Source organism: Marmota marmota, unplaced genomic scaffold (genome assembly GCF_001458135.2).
Source record: "Marmota marmota marmota unplaced genomic scaffold, marMar, whole genome shotgun sequence".
Classification (NCBI taxonomy): Eukaryota; Metazoa; Chordata; class Mammalia; order Rodentia; family Sciuridae; genus Marmota; species Marmota marmota.
This window is the reverse complement of record NW_025999968.1, coordinates 53,476,331-53,497,915: the sequence shown is the minus strand read 5'-3', so window position 1 is coordinate 53,497,915 and position 21,585 is coordinate 53,476,331. Positions and strand designations below refer to the sequence as shown.

General features: G+C 41.7%; 1 protein-coding gene and 1 long non-coding RNA gene across 8 annotated transcripts in view; one reads left to right on the top strand and one right to left on the bottom strand.

The window, feature by feature from the left end:
• Nucleotides 1–46: 46 nt before the first annotated feature.
• Nucleotides 47–7,441, top strand: LOC125616945. Of its 2 annotated transcripts, none has more exons than XR_007347742.1 (3): nucleotides 47–182; nucleotides 2,134–2,387; nucleotides 7,307–7,441. It is a non-coding gene; the product is annotated as an uncharacterized LOC125616945 (long non-coding RNA). The 2 variants fall into 2 exon arrangements; XR_007347743.1 differs by lacking the exon at nucleotides 7,307–7,441 and adding an exon at nucleotides 2,761–4,174.
• The window catches only part of Ifnar2 (interferon alpha and beta receptor subunit 2), a 32,586-nt gene continuing 11,510 nt past the window's right edge, over nucleotides 510–21,585 (bottom strand). For 4 of the 6 annotated variants that reach the window (XM_015478699.2, XM_048803605.1, XM_015478700.2 and 1 more), the window contains 8 exons: nucleotides 20,795–20,886; nucleotides 19,691–19,732; nucleotides 18,425–18,539; nucleotides 16,735–16,904; nucleotides 14,598–14,755; nucleotides 11,173–11,341; nucleotides 5,268–5,398; nucleotides 510–2,836 (listed from right to left, as the gene is read on the bottom strand). In XM_015478699.2, the coding sequence (XP_015334185.1) occupies nucleotides 2,105–2,836; nucleotides 5,268–5,398; nucleotides 11,173–11,341; nucleotides 14,598–14,755; nucleotides 16,735–16,904; nucleotides 18,425–18,539; nucleotides 19,691–19,732; nucleotides 20,795–20,852 (1,575 nt within the window). In that variant the 5' untranslated portion in view covers nucleotides 20,853–20,886 and the 3' untranslated portion in view covers nucleotides 510–2,104. The remainder of the gene's footprint in view (nucleotides 2,837–5,267; nucleotides 5,399–11,172; nucleotides 11,342–14,597; nucleotides 14,756–16,734; nucleotides 16,905–18,424; nucleotides 18,540–19,690; nucleotides 19,733–20,794; nucleotides 20,887–21,585) is intronic. The other 2 variants (XM_048803607.1, XM_048803606.1) reach the window with 1 other exon arrangement.

Sequence of the window (21,585 nt, the reverse complement as noted above, 5' to 3'; positions counted from 1 at the left end):
CTGGAGAAGCGGCGGTCGGGGGCGGGGCCTCGGCGAGCAGGAGCGCGAGGCGGCCTCGGCCTGGAGAGGGCGCTGCCACGGCACCAGGTGCCCCGGGTTTGGGGCTTGGCTGCTGGCTCTGTGCAGTTCTGTGTTCCCCCGGTTCTGCCCACGGGAACGCCGCGTCCTCTAGAAAGCGCTCGGTGAGCAGACCCCAGCCTTCTCCAGGGCTCCCCGGGAGGAACACGCCAACACGTCATTCGTTTCCCAGATGCTAGTTCGTCACAAGACTGCTGAGGAGAGCTTTAACTTCCTCTTTGGGGACTTGCTCAAGGGTGGGTGAGGTTAGAAACCAGCGGGCGGACGTGTTGGGCAACCTATGGCTTCGCCTGACCCCGGCGCGTGCCCGGAGGCCAGGGGCCATTGTCGCTGTAGAGGGAGCTGGTGCAACTCCGGGATGCCAGCAGAAGCAAAAATCTGCGGCACAAATACACTCTTGGATGAGAAAAAATTCTGAGACCCACATCAAGTTTGTACGAAAAAGTATTCTTGTATTATTACCCTTTACCAAACACCCAACCGTTATACAAAACTTTAAAAATAAGCGCCAGGGGCGACAAACTAGCACCATAGAGAGGTCATATCAAAAGAGCAATGTGAAATCTTTCAAAATTCGATACGTACGTTCAGAAGGCAAAGTGGTGGCTTTTGTGTAGGACAAGGTCTCTTTCCCAAGGGATTTCATTAGATTCTTAAGTAAGGGTTTCCTTCTTGGGTTACTTTACAGCAATTACATAAGTTACCTATTAAAAATCCTTGAGCCACGACCTGCATGACTTTTGCTTTTCCCCTTTTGAATAGGCCCAGGAGATGGGTCTGAGAAACCTGCTCTTGGGGTAAGGGGAGTGAGATGGGAAGATCCTCAACCTTTCATCCTTCCTGGGAGCCTGGCAGGGTCGTGGAACTTCTGTATTTATTTATTATTCCTGTGTGTTTTTAAATACTTCTTCTAGATTCAAAGGGTCTTAGAGATTACATAGTCACCCTAAAAAATAAATTTTTTAGAAATTTTGTTTAAAAAATAAAAGAAGTTGAGACTCAGAGAGGCCAAGTAAAATGCCCAGGGTCATACAGCGAAATTTGAGCAGTTAGAACTCCGACTCTGACTCTCAGTGCTTAATACTGTTTGCTACATGACTTCTAGGATTTCACCCCCCTCCCTTGCCCCATTTACAGTAACTGGTCCCATTGAGGATATTTGCAATCAGCACATAGCACTTTAAAATTTGACAAACAGGATCTCTTAGACTTGTAGGCCACCTTTCTTCCAAAGACCTTGAAGCATTTTTGATTTTGTTCTTTTTTTAGATCTTAAAATGGGACACTGAGATTTTTATCCCTCTCCCTCATGCAATGTGTCCTGCCTGATACTACAGTTATTAATGTGCATATCTGTATTTCACTCTTAAAGCCGGGAAGGGCTGCATGAGCACCTGAGTGGAGTTCTCAGCTTGGTGGTGACAATATGACATCTGAGAGGTGCCCAGGGACCACTGACTGAAATTGCTGGCCCTTCCCTTGTTTCCTTATGCATCTGCATCCTTTCTCTCCAGCTAATCCTGCTCCAACCCATCCCTTCAGCCTGGTTTATTGCTCATTCCTTGAGCTTCCTGGGCTCAGGGTCTCTACCTGCTCACACTACTCATAGCTCCTGCTAGGATTTTCCCTTCTTTCTCGCTTCTCCCATCCTGGCAATTCAGTTGTTTCCCAGAAACATTACAGGGCCAGAGGGACAAGACCCTGAAGAACACAGGGAATCTTGCTTATTGGGAACCAAGATGAGATTCCTAAGAAGTATATTAGAATAAAGGGAGAAGGCAGAGCATGCGTCTTCAAAATGTATCACTTGGACTTGTAAACAGTGTGCTCGATGATACTATATATTCCCATACCGGGAATGCTCACAGATTATGTCATCAGGAAGAACTGGCCAGCCCCTACAGTTCTGTACTCCTTGTACTCCTTTCCTCACAGACCACCTGTGGCTCATAAGGCAACAAGTCCGTGTACAGGGCGAGAACCCTATGTGGACTTCTTAGTTCAAGTTAATGAGCTATATTCAGAATCATCTCATGATATAACCGTCCCTTCCAGAGTCAACATCAAAATCAGAAGTATCACTTCTATCAGATGGAGTATCTTCCTCAGTCCACAGGCACTGGGAAAAGGGGCTAAGGTCGAGCAACTGTGACCTTTCCCCACTGGCCACCAGAAGACAGGATTCCATTTGGTCAGGATCCTCTTCTAAGTTGATGATCTCTTCTGGAAGAGATGACACCAAAGGGGATTCTTCTGAGTCATCGTCATCAGGAGCTCTCATAAACACAGAGTTTAAATTCACATTAAAGGTAATTCTGTCCCCGGACCCTCCAGGGGAGCTGCAGTTGTCCTCAGGAAAAGAGTCCTGGCACAAGCTCTCTCTCCTCTCATAGGGACCACTTGTGTGGCAGGGGCTGGGCTTTGGCACCGTAGGGGGCCCAGGGTGGGGCTCAGGCTCAGCCTCATATAGATCAGATTCCTCAGCTTCGTATGGATCAGATTCCTCAGCTTCGGAGCCTTCCATCTCAGGCTCCTGGGAGGCAGTGGAGACCTGGCTCAGAAGCCTGCTGGTCAGTCCGTGCATGGTGTAACCACCGGCGCTAGTTCTGAGAGCTACTTCATGGTCACTGTCACTGTCATCATCATAATTATAATCCCATACTTTCTTCTTTTTGTTGACAGAAATGACTTCTACTGCATTCACAGCTTCTGTTGGTGGTAGACCGGGAAATATCTGGGCTACAAAGTTATGAAAATTCTTGAGAGAGAGAGAGAGAGAGAGGGAGGGCAGGGGGAGAAGAAGAGACAGACAATTAGTCTATTACTGTGTTTGCTCTTTATTTTCTACATAACAAAGCTGAGTAGCCACTGCACCATGACAGATGGGGATGATGACTGCAGGAACAACAGGGGGAGCCGGGGTTAGGTAGTGCTCACTGGTGCCAGGCTGGCTCCTGGTGCATGGCACAGCTGGCCCTCCAGATCCCCTGAGCGCACGTGCCTTATATAACGCAGTGCATTTGCATGGAACCTCCACGCATTCCCTTTCAACTGTCAGTCCCCTGGAGGGACAGCTTTGTGCATGTCTGGCATACTGTATTGCTTCGGCAACAACGACAAGAAAACAAGTCAGTACAGATGCAGTCTTTCCCAAATATTTTTGAATATGAGGACTTTGCTAAACATATTAATCCTAAATAGTTTATCTTTAGAATCATTTGACTTTTAAAATTTAGACAATCATATATCACCAATAAAGTATCTTGTCTCTACAGCACTTTCAACTCTAAGGTGTATGAGGGTGGGGGATTTTGTCCTGCTGTGTCCTCCACACCCAGAAACATGTTGACATGTTTGTTACACTTGCTAAATGAAGAGAAGATGCTGCTTAAAAAAATGTTAACAGCTGTTCTTTTTTTATTTTTAATTTTTTTTTAGTTGTCAATGGACTATTCATTTATTTATATGTGGTGCTGAGGATCAAACCCAGGGCCTCACACATGCCAGGCAAGTGCTCTACCACTGAGCCACAACCCCAGCTCATAACAGCTATTCTTGATTGAACACACATAAGCAAAGGTGCTAGGCCTAGAGTCAGTTTCTCCATTCCCAGGGTTTTTAACCTAAACATAGAGTAACAATTTTTAATGGAGAAATACTAGACAGACATAAGATGTCAACATGGTAAGATGAGCATGAAGAATGCACTTTTTTTTTTTTGGTACCAGGGGATTGAACCAAAAGCTACATCCTCCATCCCCTTTTTATATTTCATTTATTTAGAGAGAGAGTCTCACTAAATTGCTGAGGCTGGCTTTGAACTCATGATCCTCCTGCCTCAGCCTCCCAAGCTGCTGGGCTTACAGGGTGCACCACCACGCCCGGTCTAGGAGTGCACTTCTATCAACCATGAAGTAATGTTTAATTATAATGGCTGCTGAAAAATTAGAATTAGGTGTATGAGTTCAAACATAAACAATAATGTATTTCTAAATGTTACTAACATAAAAGGAAGGAATAAAATAGGGAAAATGGAAAATGATGGGTGAATGCAGTCGAGTAAAAAAAAAAAAACCACGAGGTTTAAAAAAGTGTACGATCAATATCTAGCCTCTGTAAAGGCTCTAAGTTTGAGAAGCACAGAGAGGAAATGAAGGTAAACAAATGGCTGTTTTTGTTAATAATCAAAGTAACACACATGAGAGCACCTCCCAGGGAGCCTTATGTACACAATGAATAAAGAGTAAAAATGATTCATTGTGGTCAGTGGAGCATTAGAGAGAGATACACATCACTACTGGCTCAGTTCTTGTAGGTTTTTTTTTTTTTTTTTTTTTTTTTTTTTTTTNTAACCAGTGAGCCACATCCCCAGCCCTTTTTTTTTTTTTTTTTAATGAGAGAATGAGAGAGGGGGAGGGGGGAGAGAGAGAGAGAATTTTTTAATATTTATTTATTTTTTTTTAGTTATCGGCGGACACAACATCTTTGTTTGTATGTGGTGCTGAGGATCGAACCCGGGCCGCACGCATGCCAGGCGAGCGCACTACCACTTGAGCCACATCCCCAGCCCTCCCCAGCCCTTTTAAAAATATTTTATTTAGAGACAGGGTCTCTCTGAGTTGCTTGGGGCCTCACTAAGTTATTGAGGCTGGCTTTAAACTCGTGATCCTCCTGCCTCAGCCTCCAGAGCCCCTGGGATTACAGGTGTATGCCACTGCGCCTAGCTTAGCATCGGTTCTTTAAAATATCATTTATAAGATAGATCTACTTGGTGTGTAGATTCCACTGAAATAATTCAAAATAAAACAAAACATAATCCATACAATAATTTCCTTTGCACTATTTATAATGTCCAAGGAAAGAAAGGAAAAGAAGTGAAAAAGAAATCAATCCAAATGTGCTGTAGTTAAAAATGTGATACAATAATAACAGTGGAATTCTGTGTAGTCATTAGAAATAATATAATAGGTGGAAATAAATAATAGGTGGACAGTATATGAAGAGAAAACATAAGGCACAGACGCACTGTAACTGCAAAATATATTTTTGCAGGGATGGAAAAGAACCCAGCCTGATAAGACTTGTTGGTGTTTATGGAAATGAACTTTCTTCTATGAAAACATTTAAATATATAGTAAAAATTTTTAGTTTAGAAAAATTAAGATACAAAAATTTTTAAAACCACATACCAGGACTTTGGGAAAATTATCTCTTAAGCATATGTAACCAATTCGCTTCAGTAGTACGATGGTGCCTAGGAGGACGAAGACTACTGAAAACACAGTGATTATCACACTTATTTTGGCATTTTCGGATGATTCTGTTTGAAAAAAAAAAAGACTTTATTTCAAAAGACATCCAATAAATGATCACAGATGGGAATAAATGCACATTGGTCAGGGGTTAGAAAGTGATTATCTGAGAAACAGAAGTTTGAAAAATAATGTTTTCTATTTGCTAAATACCAAAGCTTGGAGAGCAAGGCAAGGGCGTACTCTTTAACCAATAGAATATATTTAGCTTTTCATGTATTTCAAAGTGAAATTTCTTTTGGTTTATGTTCTGTAACTGCACTGTCCCACTAGCTGTGACTGTTTAAATACAAACAAATAAAATTGTGCAGAATTAGAAGCTCAGTTCTTCATCACACTAACCGCACCTCAAGGGACCAACAGACACCTGTTAGCATGTGTCACGGGCAGGGAGAAGAGGAAGGAACTGAAGATGCCACCTGGGCCATCCTGTGGATGTTGGTCACACTAGGAACGAAAATCAGGCCCAGCTGAACTCGCCATTCCCTATTGTGAGTTCCCCTTAGCTTCTTGTCAAAATTCTTTTTGGAAATTTCAACTTTCTGACAGAAACTTTTCCCCCTAAGTATGAATGGTCAGAGAAGTAATCACTAGTTACTTAACCAAGGCCCTCTAAAATTTCCAGAAACATCTTTATTAGTATTAATCCTGCATCCAAAGGCTCAGAAAAAGTAGATACATGAGAGTAAAAAGGAAATAAAAGTGGGCTACATACTTTAAGCCTTTTGAAAGGGTGAGCAAAGAACAAAAAGAAACTTGGTGAAGACCCAGCACTGGTAGGTAGCATGGACTTCACGAACCCAGCCTCATCTCCATGAAGAACGAATGAGGTGGGAATGCAAATTGGTGCAACCACTCTGGAAAGCAGTACAGAGATTTCTCAGAAAACTTGGAATGGAACCACCATTTTGACCCAGCTATCCTATTCCTTGGTTTATACCCAAAGGACTTAAAATCAGCATACTACAGTAATGCAGCCACATCAATGTTTAGAGCAGCTCAATTTACAATAGCTAAACTATGGAACCAACCTAGGTGCCCTTCAATAGATGAGTGGATAAAGAAAATGTGATATATATATGTATTTTTTTCAATGGAATAATACTATGCTTTAAAGAAGAAAGCAATTAGGGCATTTGTTGGTAAATGGATGGAGTTGGAGAATATCATGCTAAGAGAAATAAGGTAATCCCCAAAAACCAAAGGCTGAATGTTCTCTTTGATATGTGGATGCTAATTCACAATGGGGGTGGGTGCTAGGGAAGAACAGAGTTACTTTAGATTAGGTAAAGGGGAGTGAAGGGAGGAGAGGGGACCTGGTGATAGAAAGGATAGTAGAATGAAAAAGACATTATTACCTTGTATACATATATGACTGTATGACTGATGTGGTTCTACAACATGTACAATCAGAAAAATGAGAAATTATATCACATCTATGTATGTTATATCAAAGTGCATAAATGCATTCTACTGTCATGTATAACTAATTAAAACAAATAAAAAATTTTAAAAACTGAGTGCAGGATCATCAAATCAAGGACAGTCCTAAAATCTGTTCTAGCTGCACAGATGCACCTTTATGATGCAAAATTCTTCCACATCTCCTGAAAAGGATGGTGAACCCCCAAAGGACTTCATTGGTGAAGCAATGGCATAAAACTGAGGTTCTGACTCATGTACCCATTCAATTTCTGGAGAGTAGCTACAAAGGATCTTGCTGTAGTTTGGAATGTCTAGAATGTACCCCAAAGGCTCATGTGTTAAAGGCTTGGTCCTCCATCTGTGGTGCTATTGGGAGGTGTTGGAAAACATTTAAGAGGGAGGGCCTAGTGAGAGATCTTCTGTCACTATGGGCATGCTCTTGAAGGGGACAATGGGACCCAGTCACCTCTCTCTCTGTCTCTTGCTCCCAGCCATGAGATGACCAGTTTGCACTGCCATGTGCCCTCCACTGAGATGTGCTGCCTCTCCAGAGCGACTGGACCAATCGACCATGGACCAAAACTTCCAAAACTTGAGCCAAAATAAAAAAAAACCTTTCCTCTTTACAAGTTGATTATCTCAGGTTTTGTTACAGTAACATAAAGGCAACTAAACAGACCAAATGCAATCTTTAAAATAGGACATCCTACAAACCAAATTATGTAAATTGAAATTAACAATCTAGAACAATGCTTGTCAAATTGGGGTATTCTCACAAATCTGAGCATTCTTTGTGAGAACTTAAAATTTTTGTCTTTATTTATTTTTTTATTGTTTGGTACTAGGGATTTAACCCAGGGGCACTTTACCACTGAGCTACATCCTCAGTCCATTTTACTTTTTATTTTGAGACGAGGTCTCACAAAGTTGTTTAGGGCCTTACCAATTTGCTGGGGCTGGCCTCAAAACTTACCATCCTCCTGTTTCAGCCTCCTGAGTTGCTGGGATTATAGGCATGGGCCTATAATGTTTATATTTAGCTCGATGATAATCTAAAAAGACTGGCAGATTATGCAAGTATACTATTTTAAAATATTCCTATTTGAAAAGAGAGGAATTGTTTCGATGTTCCAACTCAGGAGAAAGTTGTAAGTGGACTTTATTTCTGTTAACCATCTTTTTCATAAAAGAGGGGTAAGATCAATGCATCTTGAGAAGGGGAGACCAGGTTGTGTCTTCAAAATTTGGATTTTCCATGGAATTGCATTGGGATTTTCAAAAAAATAAAGGACCTTATGAGCAGAGGGCTGAGCTGAGCAACAAGAATGGTAATATCTGATTACTATTTTCTTTTTTAATGGAAAAGAAAAAGAACTTTGTCAAAAGGCTGATTGATGACTAATGTCAGTTTATTGGTGTGGACCGAAAACCACGACATGGCATCTAGGTTACCGTAGTTCCAGCCCATTAGTCCCCTGGCTCCCCCACCTGGTGGCAACCAGACATTCAGATCTGTTCACATCCCTTCGGGGTCCCCACAATGGCATCCAAAGTCCCACATCTGGGTCCTCCATCTCTATGACTAACCTGTTACTCTTCTTACTTTGCTCAGCTCACACTTGCCATCCCATGCCCAGCCCACTCTGCCCAACCACCCCATCAGTCTGACCCATCCAAGCCTGCAGTGCTTTTGCTGGGTCTGAGTAAGTCAGTGCTGGTCTCTGGTTGCCCCTCCAAACCCCTCAGCATTTGCCCTGTGTGGATCTTGAGCTTGTCTAGTTGAGGGCAGTTCAGATGGTGAGCAGATAGGGACAGATGCCACCGTATTCAAACCTATTTGGTTCCTGAGTTTCAGACGAGAAGAATCCAGATGTCAAGTATTTGGATAGTCTAACTGTCTTGGACATGACGGATGAGTGAAAGCTGACTTAACAGGCAAGAGGACGTGGTCAGGCCAAGTGCAGATGGAATGACTGGACGGTGCTGCATGACCATTTCTCAGCAGGTGGATTAGAGAAAAGTCAGGGGGAAGCGCATCCTCCCAGACATGTCAGCCTCCAAAGAACTGTCAGCTGCCCAATCAGCAGCTCTGGGTTTCATCAAAGCGTCATCCTATTGTCATTTTAACAATTTAAGTTGTATTATATATGCGAGAGTTCTGTTTTTATATAAGACTAGGATATAATTTCATTTATGTCTCTTTATCTATCTATCCATCCATCCACCCATCAATCTACCTCTGGAATCTCTGGTTTTTGTCCTGGGCATAAAACCTCAAAAGCTGTGGAACTTCCTAAGAGATAGCAGTATCTTTTGTTAATTCTAACAAGCCCCATTTAGGGACTACTGTGGTTGAAATGACTCCTCCAAAGTTCATTGAAATTTAATTGTCACTGTGATGTTTTGGGGAGGTATATGAATCATGGGACCCTGCCCTTCTGAATGGAGTAATGCTGGTATTGTGGGAAAGGGTTAGATGTTGGAAGTAGTTTTGTTATAAAATGAGCACTCTCCCCCATATGTGATGTCCTCCATCCTGCTACCCAGTTCCAAGACTCTGTTATAGCAGCAGAAAATAGGCTAAGACTGATTTCTGAGTTTATGCTAATTAAATGACTCATGGGGTGCAGCTAGGTATCTTCAGGACGAAGGCAGATCAATAGAAAAACTAATCATTTGATCAGAGGGTTGGAACTTCCTCCCAGCCCTATCCCCAGGAGGAGAGAGAAGATGGAGACTATGTCCAATCTTATGGCCAATGATTTAGCCAATCACACCTATATAGTGAAACTCAATAAAGCCCAGAACACTAAGGCTTGGGAGCTCCTGGGTGGGTGAACATACTGGGAGTACTGGGAGGGGGTACACCCTGATTCTATGGAGGCAGAAGCTCCTGCATTGGGACCCCTTCCAGACCTGGTTCTACGTACTTCTGCATTAGGTCTTGGTGCACAGGCTCTGTAGTAAAATGGTAATCAGAAGTGTGGCATGTCACTGAGTTCTGTGAGTCAATTTTAGCAAATTTTGATTACAAAAGAGTAATAGGTTAGGTCAGAGAGATGCAGAACCCAAAAGGAACTCTCTAATTTGTAGTCAAGTTGACTTGGGGACCCAAAACTTGTGACTGCTATCTGAAGTAGGGGTAGTTAGTATCAGAAATGAATTGGATTGTTGGACATCTTGAGGTCAGATAACTGGCGTTAGAACATGATTACATGGGGGAGGAGAGGATACAGTTCAGACCCTGAGGCCTAGAATCAGAGAGGCCCTGGGAAGTGCAGCCGCCTGAAGTTCCTGGGGGTGATGGTTTGGAATTTAGAAGTTATGTTGAGGTGTTCTTGGATGGAAGGGACAGGAGTTAAAAAATTAGCTGGCCCCTACCCACATGAGGTTGTGGCCCCCTCCCCCAATTTTTCTTCATGTTTCTTAAAAGGCATTTTCATTTTTTAAAAATCTGTACAGCAAGAGCAACTTTTTCTTTCAAATAAAAATGAGAAATGCAAAAAAAAAAAAAAAAAAAAAAAGAGAACATAATTACATAAATTTCTTCTGTGTTTATATGTTTGTAAGAGCTAAAGGGAAAAAGATTCTATGCAGTTTTTGGTTTTCTCTTGTTTAACTGATATTGTAAAAACAACTGAAACGAGAGGATTGAGATTCTTTTTCCTTTAAAATCAGCCCACATGTGCATTATTCAGCTTTGAGGAACACGAGAGGACAAAATCACAATGTGCTATGGCCACAGCCAGTTGCAGCCAGGTACTGCTGCATGTCTTACTGCATGTGCAACAACCATGTCACTTAAAGTCATCTCCTTACACATCCCACTTATCTTACTCTGGTAAAGCAGAACATTAAAGATACTTCCACCAGGGCTGGGAAGATTAGAAGAGCTTCTTGCCAGAAGACCTTTCATAGATTTTTCCCTTTTGTTACAACAGTTGGCAATATAGTGACTTCCTGAGAAAATAACCAGCAGGGAAAACTCCTAAGCTCTATCATTCTCCTGCACACTTCTGCACACAGAAGAGGGTTCAAGATCACACTGTTGGCTATTCTGGTGTTTTTGCAACAGAAAGGCTTTCCACCTTCATCATTCACCTTTTCCTCCTTGCTGGCAAGGCTCAGCTCGCTCTCATCTGTGAGCTAGAGTCAATGCTCCTGGGAGCCAGGTCTTATCTACAGACCACACCCAGCCTCAGGCAGCCAGCTAGTGGGCACCCTCCCATGCCTCTGCATGCAGTTGCTTCAAGCGATTTTCAGCATACCATGAATCCCACATTCTTTGCTTTCAATAGGTTTTCTTCAGAGTAAAACTATTGAAATTTGAAAACATGATTTTCAGAAAGCCACACACCTGATTCCTGGTCAAGGCGAAGGAAGGTGCATTTTGAGGGAGACTGTATTCTTGTTTCCAGATATTTAGGTTTAAAATAAACAGATATACAGTAGTTTGTGTTTGGAATTAAATTGTCAATGACATAGTTGAAATTTCCAGTGGTGTTTCCATTTATTTTGGGTTCATGCTGTAAAAAGAAGCAAAAACAAAACAAAACAAAAAAAAAAACAAAAAAAAAAACAAAAACAGTAAGACTCACATGAGAATTTCATTTGGAGGTAGCTCTGTAAGAGACTCCTTGAGGTTCCATCTTCAAATTTCAAATAGGGTTAGAAATATCACAGGATCACCACAAAACTACATGTATTTATGCCTAGGCACACACATATATGAAAACCATAAAATCTAGTCTACCAACTTCATTATACACATGAGGAGAAAAGGTCCCAAAGATGATAAAGGTCTCTAGCCTGCCATTTTTCAAGATGATCTTGTTGAATTGATAATGTGTATCTAGTTTACACTTCAGAAAGGACTTCCACTAGGGTAACTCCTCTGACTCTCAAAACAGCCTAGGCATCATTCCATTCTGCAGATGTGGAAACCACAGCTGAAGTGGCCAGGTAACTTCTCCAGGTCACAGAGCTTGTCTGCAGCCACGCCCCTGAGGCTGCTGGCTAACTCACCCCACCCCTTCCTTTCCCCTGCAGTTTGGTTTCACTTTGGAATTAAAAAGATGTTATGAAGGCTCTTTCCTGAATAACAATTTAAAAAATTTTTCATTCTATAGTTTCTAAAATATATTCTCACCAGCAGTTCTGTAAATTGGGATTTCTAGCAGTTCGAAGGCAGCCTTTGGTGATAATATGTTTCTATACATTTCTTTGGGAAGGAGAAGGAGCTATTAAATAGACACACACAAAACAAAGTCAAAGCTCATGCGTGGAAGTAAGTAATGAAGAAGGAAAAGGTGACAAAGAGTGGAAACAGCGTGGTGGGAGGGCTCTTGCCTCCCACGGAAAAGCACAACGTGGCGGAGGACAGAACATCTGGGATCCATGGGGCCTTGAGCAAGTCTCTACTGCCGACTTCCTATTTCCCACCAAGCAAACAGAAGTTCCCACAATGGTCCTGTGCTGTGGTTTGAGCATGGTTTTGAGTGTCCCTCAAGCATTCATGTGTGGAAATTTAATCCTTACTGTGAGGTAGTAAGGGTCCTGAAAATTGACTCTAGTGTTTGGAGGAAGGGCCTATGGGAGGTGATTAGTACTGGTTAAGTTCACCAGGGTGGAGCCCCGGGTTGAATACAGGTGGTTTGATGACAGAAAAAGACCAGAAGAGACACACATGCTTGCTGTTTCTGACCATGTGATGCCCTCTGTCACTTCCAGACTCTGCCAACAAGAAGGCCATCATCAGAAGCAATCTCTCGACCTTGGACTCTAGAGCCATGAGCCCAAATTATCCTCTTTTCTCTACAAGGTATGTAACTTCAGGTATTTTGTTATAATAACAGAAAATGTACAAAGAGACCCTCCTTTATACATCTGTGTTGCACACTCCACTCCTGTGACTGGCAATGCTCCCAGCCACTTCTTGAGATCCCACCCACTGCAGTTATGCTAGAACATTGATCTAGCAACCTCCCCTGAGACTTTTCCTCTGCATGTGAACATGCTGCAATTTCTCTCATCTTAAAAAGTCTCTCCCTTCACTCTATCTTCCCTTTTCCTCCACTTATCAGTTCATATCCCTTATTCTCATTATAGAAAAACTCCTCAGAAGAATGAGCTCTCTAATTCTTCTCCCTCTTTCTTGAACTCACTCCAACCAGCCCTTTGCCCCGTGACTCACCAAAGCTGCTCTAATCTAGAGTCTGATCTCAGGGCCTTCAATATGCAGGAGTGAGTGGTTTCCCAGGACCCCTCTTTAGCTGGGAGATCACCACCGAACACTTGGTACATCCAACTCCTGCCCCAGATCTCCTTTTAGGTGCCTTGAACTTGACATGTCTCAAACTGAGCTGCCATCCGACTCTCACCAACTTCATCCATAATCTTCCCTATTTTAGTTAATGACAAGTCCAAGTGATGGAGTCCTAACTTCCTTCTTCTTTTACCTCATTATGAATCTGACTTAAATGAAAATAACTGTGCTCCACTTGCAAACCCCATGCAGAATTTGATTGCTCCTCACTACCTCCACTACCACCAAATAATCCAAGCATCTCTCCCTTTCTCTCTCTCTCTCTCTCTCTCTCTCTCTCTCTCTGCCCCTCCCCTTACCTGGGGAGTAACCTTTTTTTTTTTTTTTTTAAATGTAATTTAAAGAAGATGCCTGTCAACCAAAATTTTCCTCTTACAGTGGTGTTAATTGTCTAATAAGCATTTTAGAAATATTAATTTGTAATAGTTCATAGCTCATGGTTGGAACATAAAGAGATGGGGCTGAAATATAATAGTTAATGGTATCTGACACAGTCCTTGAGTCATATAAACTTATTTTTCCCCTATTATTTTGTTCTCTTTTCCTAGGGTATTGATTATAATCCCATGTGGATATTAAAGGAAAATGATAGTAATTATATAGTTCATTGCTGCTTATTAAGTGATTACCATCCAAATAGTATCTCAACTTTGGCTTCTGCCACCTACGGTCTGTCCTTACGTACCAGCCAGGACATCCTGTTAGGTCAGGGGCTGCTTCTCTCATACTCAGGAGACCTGGAATCGCAAAGCCCTCCAAGGTCTGGCTTCATTCCCTCTCGGACCTTACCCATCCTGTTTTCTTTACTCCAGTCACCTCCTCCTGCCATTTCTCAAGTGAGCCACCAGGCCCACTCCAACCTCACGGCCTCTGAACTTCCTGTGCCCTGGGTTTGAAGTGCCCTTGCCCTAATCCTGAGGGCTGGTCTTAGTGCAAGGCTCAATTGGCAAAGGGCTCTGCAAATAAAAGATGCTAATAGAGCAAGGCCTACTGGTGAGTACCAGGGTCACCCAGAGGTTACTGACATTCAGTTGGGTCCTTTGGGGAGATTGGGTGGAGACAGAACTGCTGGAAAGTGCCACTTTCTGTGCTGTGTCTGAGGAATGGAGAGGCAGCAACAGGTGTTTTCCATGCATGGCTCAGCTAAACTGCCCTTTCAAGGAAATGTCACCCTGGCTTGCTGAGATTTGGCCATCCCCCCATCTACGCCACACACTTCTCTCTTCTGTGTCCCCTGATGCTGTGTGCATGGCTTATTCTCTTAAAGAGCTCACAACTGGGCTAAATCAAGATATCTCAGCAATAAACGGACTTCTTCTTTCCTAAATTTAGGCCACATTCAAGCCCAGACCCATTGGTTTGAATTTCACAACTACACATTTCTGTTTTTGAGAGTCGAGTCTGTTAGTGCCCACTCAGAACTGTTTTGAGCCTAGTGTCGGAGACCACTTACTTACCATCTTAACAATCCCCATGGATTCTTCTTTGATGCAAAGTGATAAATGGTGCTGTATTTCTTCCCCATAAATCTTGGGAGCAATAGGTGGAAATTTCACTATCACATTAATGTGGTCTGTAAAGCCAACAATCTCAAACTCCGGTGGCTCATACAATACTGTTTAGAAAACAGAAACAAAATCCCACCTGAGTTGATGACTGCATATCAACAACACCCCCTGTTGTTTGAACACGGTCATTTTGCCAATTTTTGTTCTGTCTTCTAAACAAAATTAAAAATGACTCATTTTTATATTTCAATAATGAAATGTACTACTACTAACACTTAATCATTGTAGAAAATATGTATAGGCAATTGTCTTAATCATCTTTTGTGTATATATAAATACATGCAAATTAAAAAAAAAGAAAGAAAAAAAATACATGCATATTCACATGTATTAACTAAACAAGGATACACATATTTACAAACATAAATATGCATATATATACACACACATACACACACATTTATATAAACTAAAATTAAATAACTTAACCTACACTGTTTTTATGACACATAATTTCACTTAACCACATTTTATAAACATATTGACACATATTTACCTACATCAAAGGCCAGTCTGCAAGTTTATTAAAGATTATAAACAGAGATGAAGAAGAATATGAGCCAGAGACCATATGTGGTTCACAAAACTCTAAACTATTCCTTCTTTGGTCCTTTACAGAAAGTCTACCAGTCCCCTACACCATAATTGTTTATGGTTAATTCAGTTCCTCCAAGTGGCTGAACTGTGATTTAACCGATTCACTGTTTTGAACATTTAGATTATCTCTACTTTTCTGAACGGAACTGAGGTATCAGTTAAATATTTTTGGAACTAAATCTTTGCATTTGTTCTAATGATGTCTTTAGGGCAAAGTGGAATTCTGGATTTGAGCACAAACATGCTCAGGTTTTTTGGGGGGTGGGTGGGTACCGGGCATTGAACTCAGGGGCACTCGACCACTGAGATTCATCCCCAACCCTATTTTGTATTTTATTTAGAGGCAGGGTCTCACTGAATTACTTAGTGCCTTGCTTTTGCTGAGGCTGGCTTTGAACTCATGATCCTCCTGCCTCCCCAGCCCCTGGGATTACAGGTGTGCGCCACCGCACCTGGCAGTGCTCACGTTTTTAATACCACTGCCCAATACCTAGAGAAGGACTGTGTCCAAGGACACTCTGCATTCCTTCTAGTCCTCTCTCTTTATGTACTTTTCATATTTGTCATTTGGACCACGAAAAAGACCTCATTATTACTTCATTACACATTCTTCAACAATCCCAACACCACAGTCTATATACTGTGCTCTCCTTTCCTTTCTACACATACACACAGATATGACTGTTCGTTCCAAAGGTGCACTCCTGTTCATCAATCTCACAAGCATGGGATTCAGCCATCATCACGACTTTGTGAAAACTGTGTGTGTGTGTGTGTGTGTACGCGTGTGTGTGTGTGTGTACACTCCCACGCACCCTGTAACAGGGCAAAAGCTGACCCGTTCTCTTGGAAACAAGTTGAAATTTGGAAAACTGAAAAAAGTGATAAAGCTGGACCTATTAATGCAAATGCCTTAGGGTGTGGACACTGGGTACAGAGAAAGGAAGGATGAAGGAGACCTATGCTCTTTGCCTCTATGCTGCTTTGGGCCCTAGCTGTATTCACATCTGGGTGTTTGCACATGCAAGATTTAGCAGTTGAGTTTCAATCTGGGGTGGGGTTGTGGTACAAGGGAAATACTGGCCCAAAGAAGCCTGATGTTTAGATACAAGGTACTTGAACCCTGCTCCCTACTTCCTGTCAGAATGCAAAGCGAACAGAAAAATAGCAGCTACTAATGCCCAGGAGAGCTTGCTTTGCAGAGGTCTGGAGCCACCATCTGCAAAGAACAGGTTCCATTCTCAGGTAAGAAAGCTGAGACTCAGAGCAGCTCCTGTAACTAGTCCCTGTTACAGAATGAGGAAATAGCAAGCCACAAGGAAGCCTAGCTCTGAATCCAAGACACCTTTGCAGCCCTTCCTTTCTCATGGCAGAGCAAATAATGATGATCATGAGGAGGAGGAAGCCATAGAGAAACAGATCGACTCACTGTTGGTGGACAAGGCGGAGCTGGTGCAGTTGAACAGCATCGCTTTCCCTCGGAATCCCAGCACTTTGAGAACATAGGTCTCAAACGCTTGTTTCCACACATCCGTTACGTCACAAAATGGCGTGGTGACATTTGTACAGCTCTCAATAATCTCCATATCGTCTGGTTTACTTTGGAAAGGAAAGAAATAGAAAATGGAAAACTTCAGCATTTTAGGTATTTAGAATCCAGTCTGTGTGCCTCACTTCCTCATTTCCTTTAGGGCCCTGTCTTCCCTAACCACCTTATTGGAAATTCAACACTTGATCCTTTCCCCACCCCCACCCCTCAATCCCTCTTACCCTTTCAACATTTTTCTTCATAGTATTTATCTCCACTTATCACATTATACCTGTATTTGTTTAATGATGTCTCCACTTTCAGAATTTCAGCCCACAGAGGGTAGGGACTTTGGCTCACAGATGGATCTACTGGCATATAGTAGGTGCTCAGCAAATATTTGCTGGATGAATTAATGAATGAACCTTGGGCTTTCATCATAGAGGCCTTAGATCTTTCTCCCCCTTCAGGAAAATAATGACTGCTTTTCCAGAGACTCTCTCCCTCCCTCTCTAGCTGAAAGCCACATGGTCTGGTCCTAATTCATCCCTGACCTAGTTTAGAGACAATACAGGTATCTGCTGTACCAAGCCACAGAAAGGTAGGTAGACAACACATGTGAGCACTCAGTGCAGAGAGAAATTTTAAGGCTTTAGCAGGCAGAGGAGAAACTCACAACACATCCTCCCCTGGGCCAGCAGCAACAGCTACAAGCCAAATAAACCATCAGCGAAAGGACACTCCAAGGGGCTACTGGATCAAAGGAACCACTTATGATAGCAATGTCAGATGCGGGAAGAAGGGAGACAAAGAAGTTTTCCATCCATTATGTCACTGATTTTCGAAACACCCCTAAGTGGTGGCATTAACACACAGAGGCTGAGCCCCAAGCTGAGTGTCAAGCTGGTCAAGGATCATACCATTCTTAGTACCCAGCATGTGCTGGATTGGTCCAGACTTCTCTCTGGTGTCCCACATGCCTCTTTGAGTAAAGAAAACTGAACATAAACCATCAATATGGTCAATAGACCTTTGGACTTTTGGAAAACACAGGACTTTTAAACATTCAGATTGACTGAATTAGAGAAATCATTTGTGAGAACCCTATAACTGTTTTGCTTCTGAGGTTCTGACATGTAGATATTGACTTTGGTAATAAATACAGCTTTGTCAAAAATAGCTTTGGATTATGGAAGCATTCAAATTAATTAAAAACAAATGGGTGACAAAACTATTTCCTTCCTTTACTGCCACAAAAATACTCTGTAATATAATTTTCTTTGTTTACTTTAGTTGCATTAAAAAAACAAAACAAAACAAACCAGGAGAGAATACAGTAGACTTTACATGACAAGAAGTTCAAATTGAGCACAATATTTAATTTTATACACCTCCTCTATTTTATCACATTGTTACTAGTTCTATAATTATCATATTTGCTAATAAACACATATGTAAGTATGAAAAGAAAAAAAATGAATGGGTGTTTTACCTTTGGTCAAAAAGACTCCAATAAACAATGGGGCGGGGGAAGACACCACATAATCAAAAGATGATATGTTTAGCAAGAGAAAAATGAGATGTAACCAACCTCATGACTGTATACCATAATGTATAGTGAGTTGGCACGGTGGATTGTTTTTCTAATTCCCATGATAGAATTAACCGGAAATCTCGAAATGTCATCTTTAAATTACAACTTCCATCTGAAAGACATAAAGAGAACAGGAGGAGAAAAGAGGCATTGAAATTTTGAGCCCAGGGTGGCTTTCTGGCCACTGTTCAGTCTGTCCCTTGGGATCTAGGACTGGGGCCTCTGCAGAGAGGCGTCTTCTGGAAGCCTGGTATCTTGGAAACTCCAGACATGGGAAATTAACTAATACAGCTTATTAATGAGTAATATGCTGTCAGGGTAGCAAAGCTTAGGAATCAGGAATTCGGCACTGTGTAAACAGAATTTGGACTGAAGGGCTTCTCCAATCAGGGACTTTCTGTAGCTCACCAGACCAAAAGGATCCAGTTCATCCTGGACTCTTGGTATGCTTCCCATTCCCTTCCGGCCCCTCCAGAGGCAGTTCAGCTTGGCCCACTGTAAGTTTTCCTTCCTCTGGATTCTCCCTGCATTAATCCCCTGGTCACGGGTAGGAGGGCATCTAATGTGTGCTCAGACTGGTCCTTCCTGGGCATTGAAGCCCCACAACAATGCTAAGTCACAAATAGAGCCATTTTCTAGACCGTGAGATTAGTTATGCGGTGGCAGGCACTGGAAAGTGGCAATGGCGAATGGGACTAATGCTCCTCTTGTCAAATCCTGACTTTCTTTGGGAAAATTTTGAAAGATCACCTAAGTTTTCTGTGGTTAAGATCCCAGGCCTTTGCTTCCTGGTTGCTACCTCCTCAACCCCACCATTTAGCAAAAGGCGATACATACATTTAATATGGGAAGCTATTGAAGTTTTGTAGACAGATTTATATATGCAGGTAAGATTTAATGAAAGATTATTTTTCTTTATTTGGAATCAGCAGGTGGAAGAATGTAAATTAAATAGAAATTATTTTTTTGTTGGCGTAGCGTGTGTCTCCTTATTCTTCTGTTAGTGAGACGACTGGGAGCTAGATATTTTTTCAAGGGGTTTGTAAATGATCTCTAGTATCAATTTCTTATAATAGTTTTGTGGGACAAACAAGAAAATTAAGAGTAGTTAATTTGACCTCCTTTTACAGAAAAAGGATTCCAATAAAATAAGCAATGTATTTGGGATCAAAAAATCAAATTTCCCATATTTTATACATCTGAATGGTCACCCCAACACTTTGATCCTATCCAATATTTAGTCAAGCCAAGAACATCTCTTACCAGGAAGATTGTGTGAAGTGACGAACATTAGACTCAGGTACACTGGGAAAAAGAAAAACAAGTTAGAAAAGCAAGAATGTTTACTCTGGGCTCAACCTAAAACAATCTAGGTTTGATATTCTTTTACACTCATGTATTAATATTGGATTGAGACTTTGTTGTACTAATAAAAATACTCAAGTAAATGGTTCTTAGTTGACATTGGTACCATGACACATGGTCCAAGCAGTGTCCTGAGGGGATCCAAAATAAGATGGATTTGGGAGCTGGTACTAACAACTAGGGTTGGGCTGATTGAGGGAGTCTCCTAAGAAGCAGTTATCTATCTGAAAAAAATTCTCAGGTATGAATAAGCATGTTGCTAACCAACACACTTTAAAGGGTGGTAGAAGAAGAAAGGGTATTTTAATGGGAATTGGTGAGTCTCATCCTCCTGAGGTTGGGGGGAGCATTTGTTTTCTGGGTATCACAATAGCTTTAGGGGATATGGGGCCCCTGGCATTTTTACAGGTGGAGACCAAGGATGCTGTACATTGCCCAGTGTGTGGACAGTCTACACTGAGACAACTGTCCATGAACGGATGCCTACTGATGAAATATGGAACAGAAGACACTAAGATACTGAACTATTATCAGAAAGAAGGCAGAGAAAAGGCATGAATGAATAGGACTCCAGGGAAAAATAAAAAAGATCAATAATAAATGAAATGCAGAAACCTAAGTTTAGGGATGATTTTTCTCTGGGGGAATGGTAAGAGAGAAGGGGTTTGGCCTCTTCCCAAATATAGGGGTAGGGTGATAAACTCCACAATGGATTGGAGTGAGGGTAGCAGGAAAAATCACTCTTTCAGTTGTACACAAGGACAGTCCCCAACAGGGTTGTGGCTTATGTTTTTCCTGCTCATCTGTTTGGTTCCCTATAATTAATATTAGGCAGAAACCCATATTGAATCCAAGCCATTAGCACTGACTTACTACCTTCTGCTGAACCCCTGACACTGGGCGGGTCCATCTGGGTCCTCCAGCCTAGGAAATCTGTTTGCTCTTTGGGTGAAGAACACATAGGCATGCTCTTAAACACCCAGGGTGAAAAGCAGTACTTACCCATGAGGCACAAATTGCGTGATCTGACAGCTGAGGAACTGTGGCTCAAGAGCATCATTGTTAGTTGTTAAGTCCTTTCTTCATTTTCACATCTGAAAGGAAAACCAACATTAGGTGATCAAAATTCTGAAGTTCTAATTTAAATTATAAGAATAAAAATGGGGGCAAAGACATGACAATAAAAGGTCAGCAAGAGGGCTGGGGATACAGCTCAGCTGGTAGAGTGCTTCCCTCACCTCACATACACAGGCCATGGGTTCAATCCCCAGCAGCAAAAATAAATAAATAAATAAATAAATAAAGGTCAGCAAGAAAGAGGGAACTTCCTGGCTCCAGCCTTTCCAAGCCTGCCAAGAAGCTGAATCATTTACCCCATTTACTCAAACAGCTCTGGCACCAATTTCTTAGCTAGTCATGGTCATTTGGTTAAAAAAAATTTTAAATCCATTATAAAAATGTGAAGAGTCTTGTTCCTCTCAGAAAACTTTTATTTTGGTGAATCCTTTATGCATAGCAAAAACAAATATATATTCTGATTTTCTCCCTCTTTTTAGGCAAGAGATAGTATGTACAGACTCTATTCTTGATTTTTCCACTCCATATATATCTGGGAAGCACTTCCATCAAAGAAAATTTTCTTGCTTTTGTTTTAAAAATAGTCGCATGATGTTCTCTTCTATGGACATACTATAATTTATGTAACTAGTCCCCTACAATGGACATTTGAATTGTTTCTAATCTGTTCTGCAAGGAATTCTCTTAGACACATATCATTTTGCACATGTGAAAGT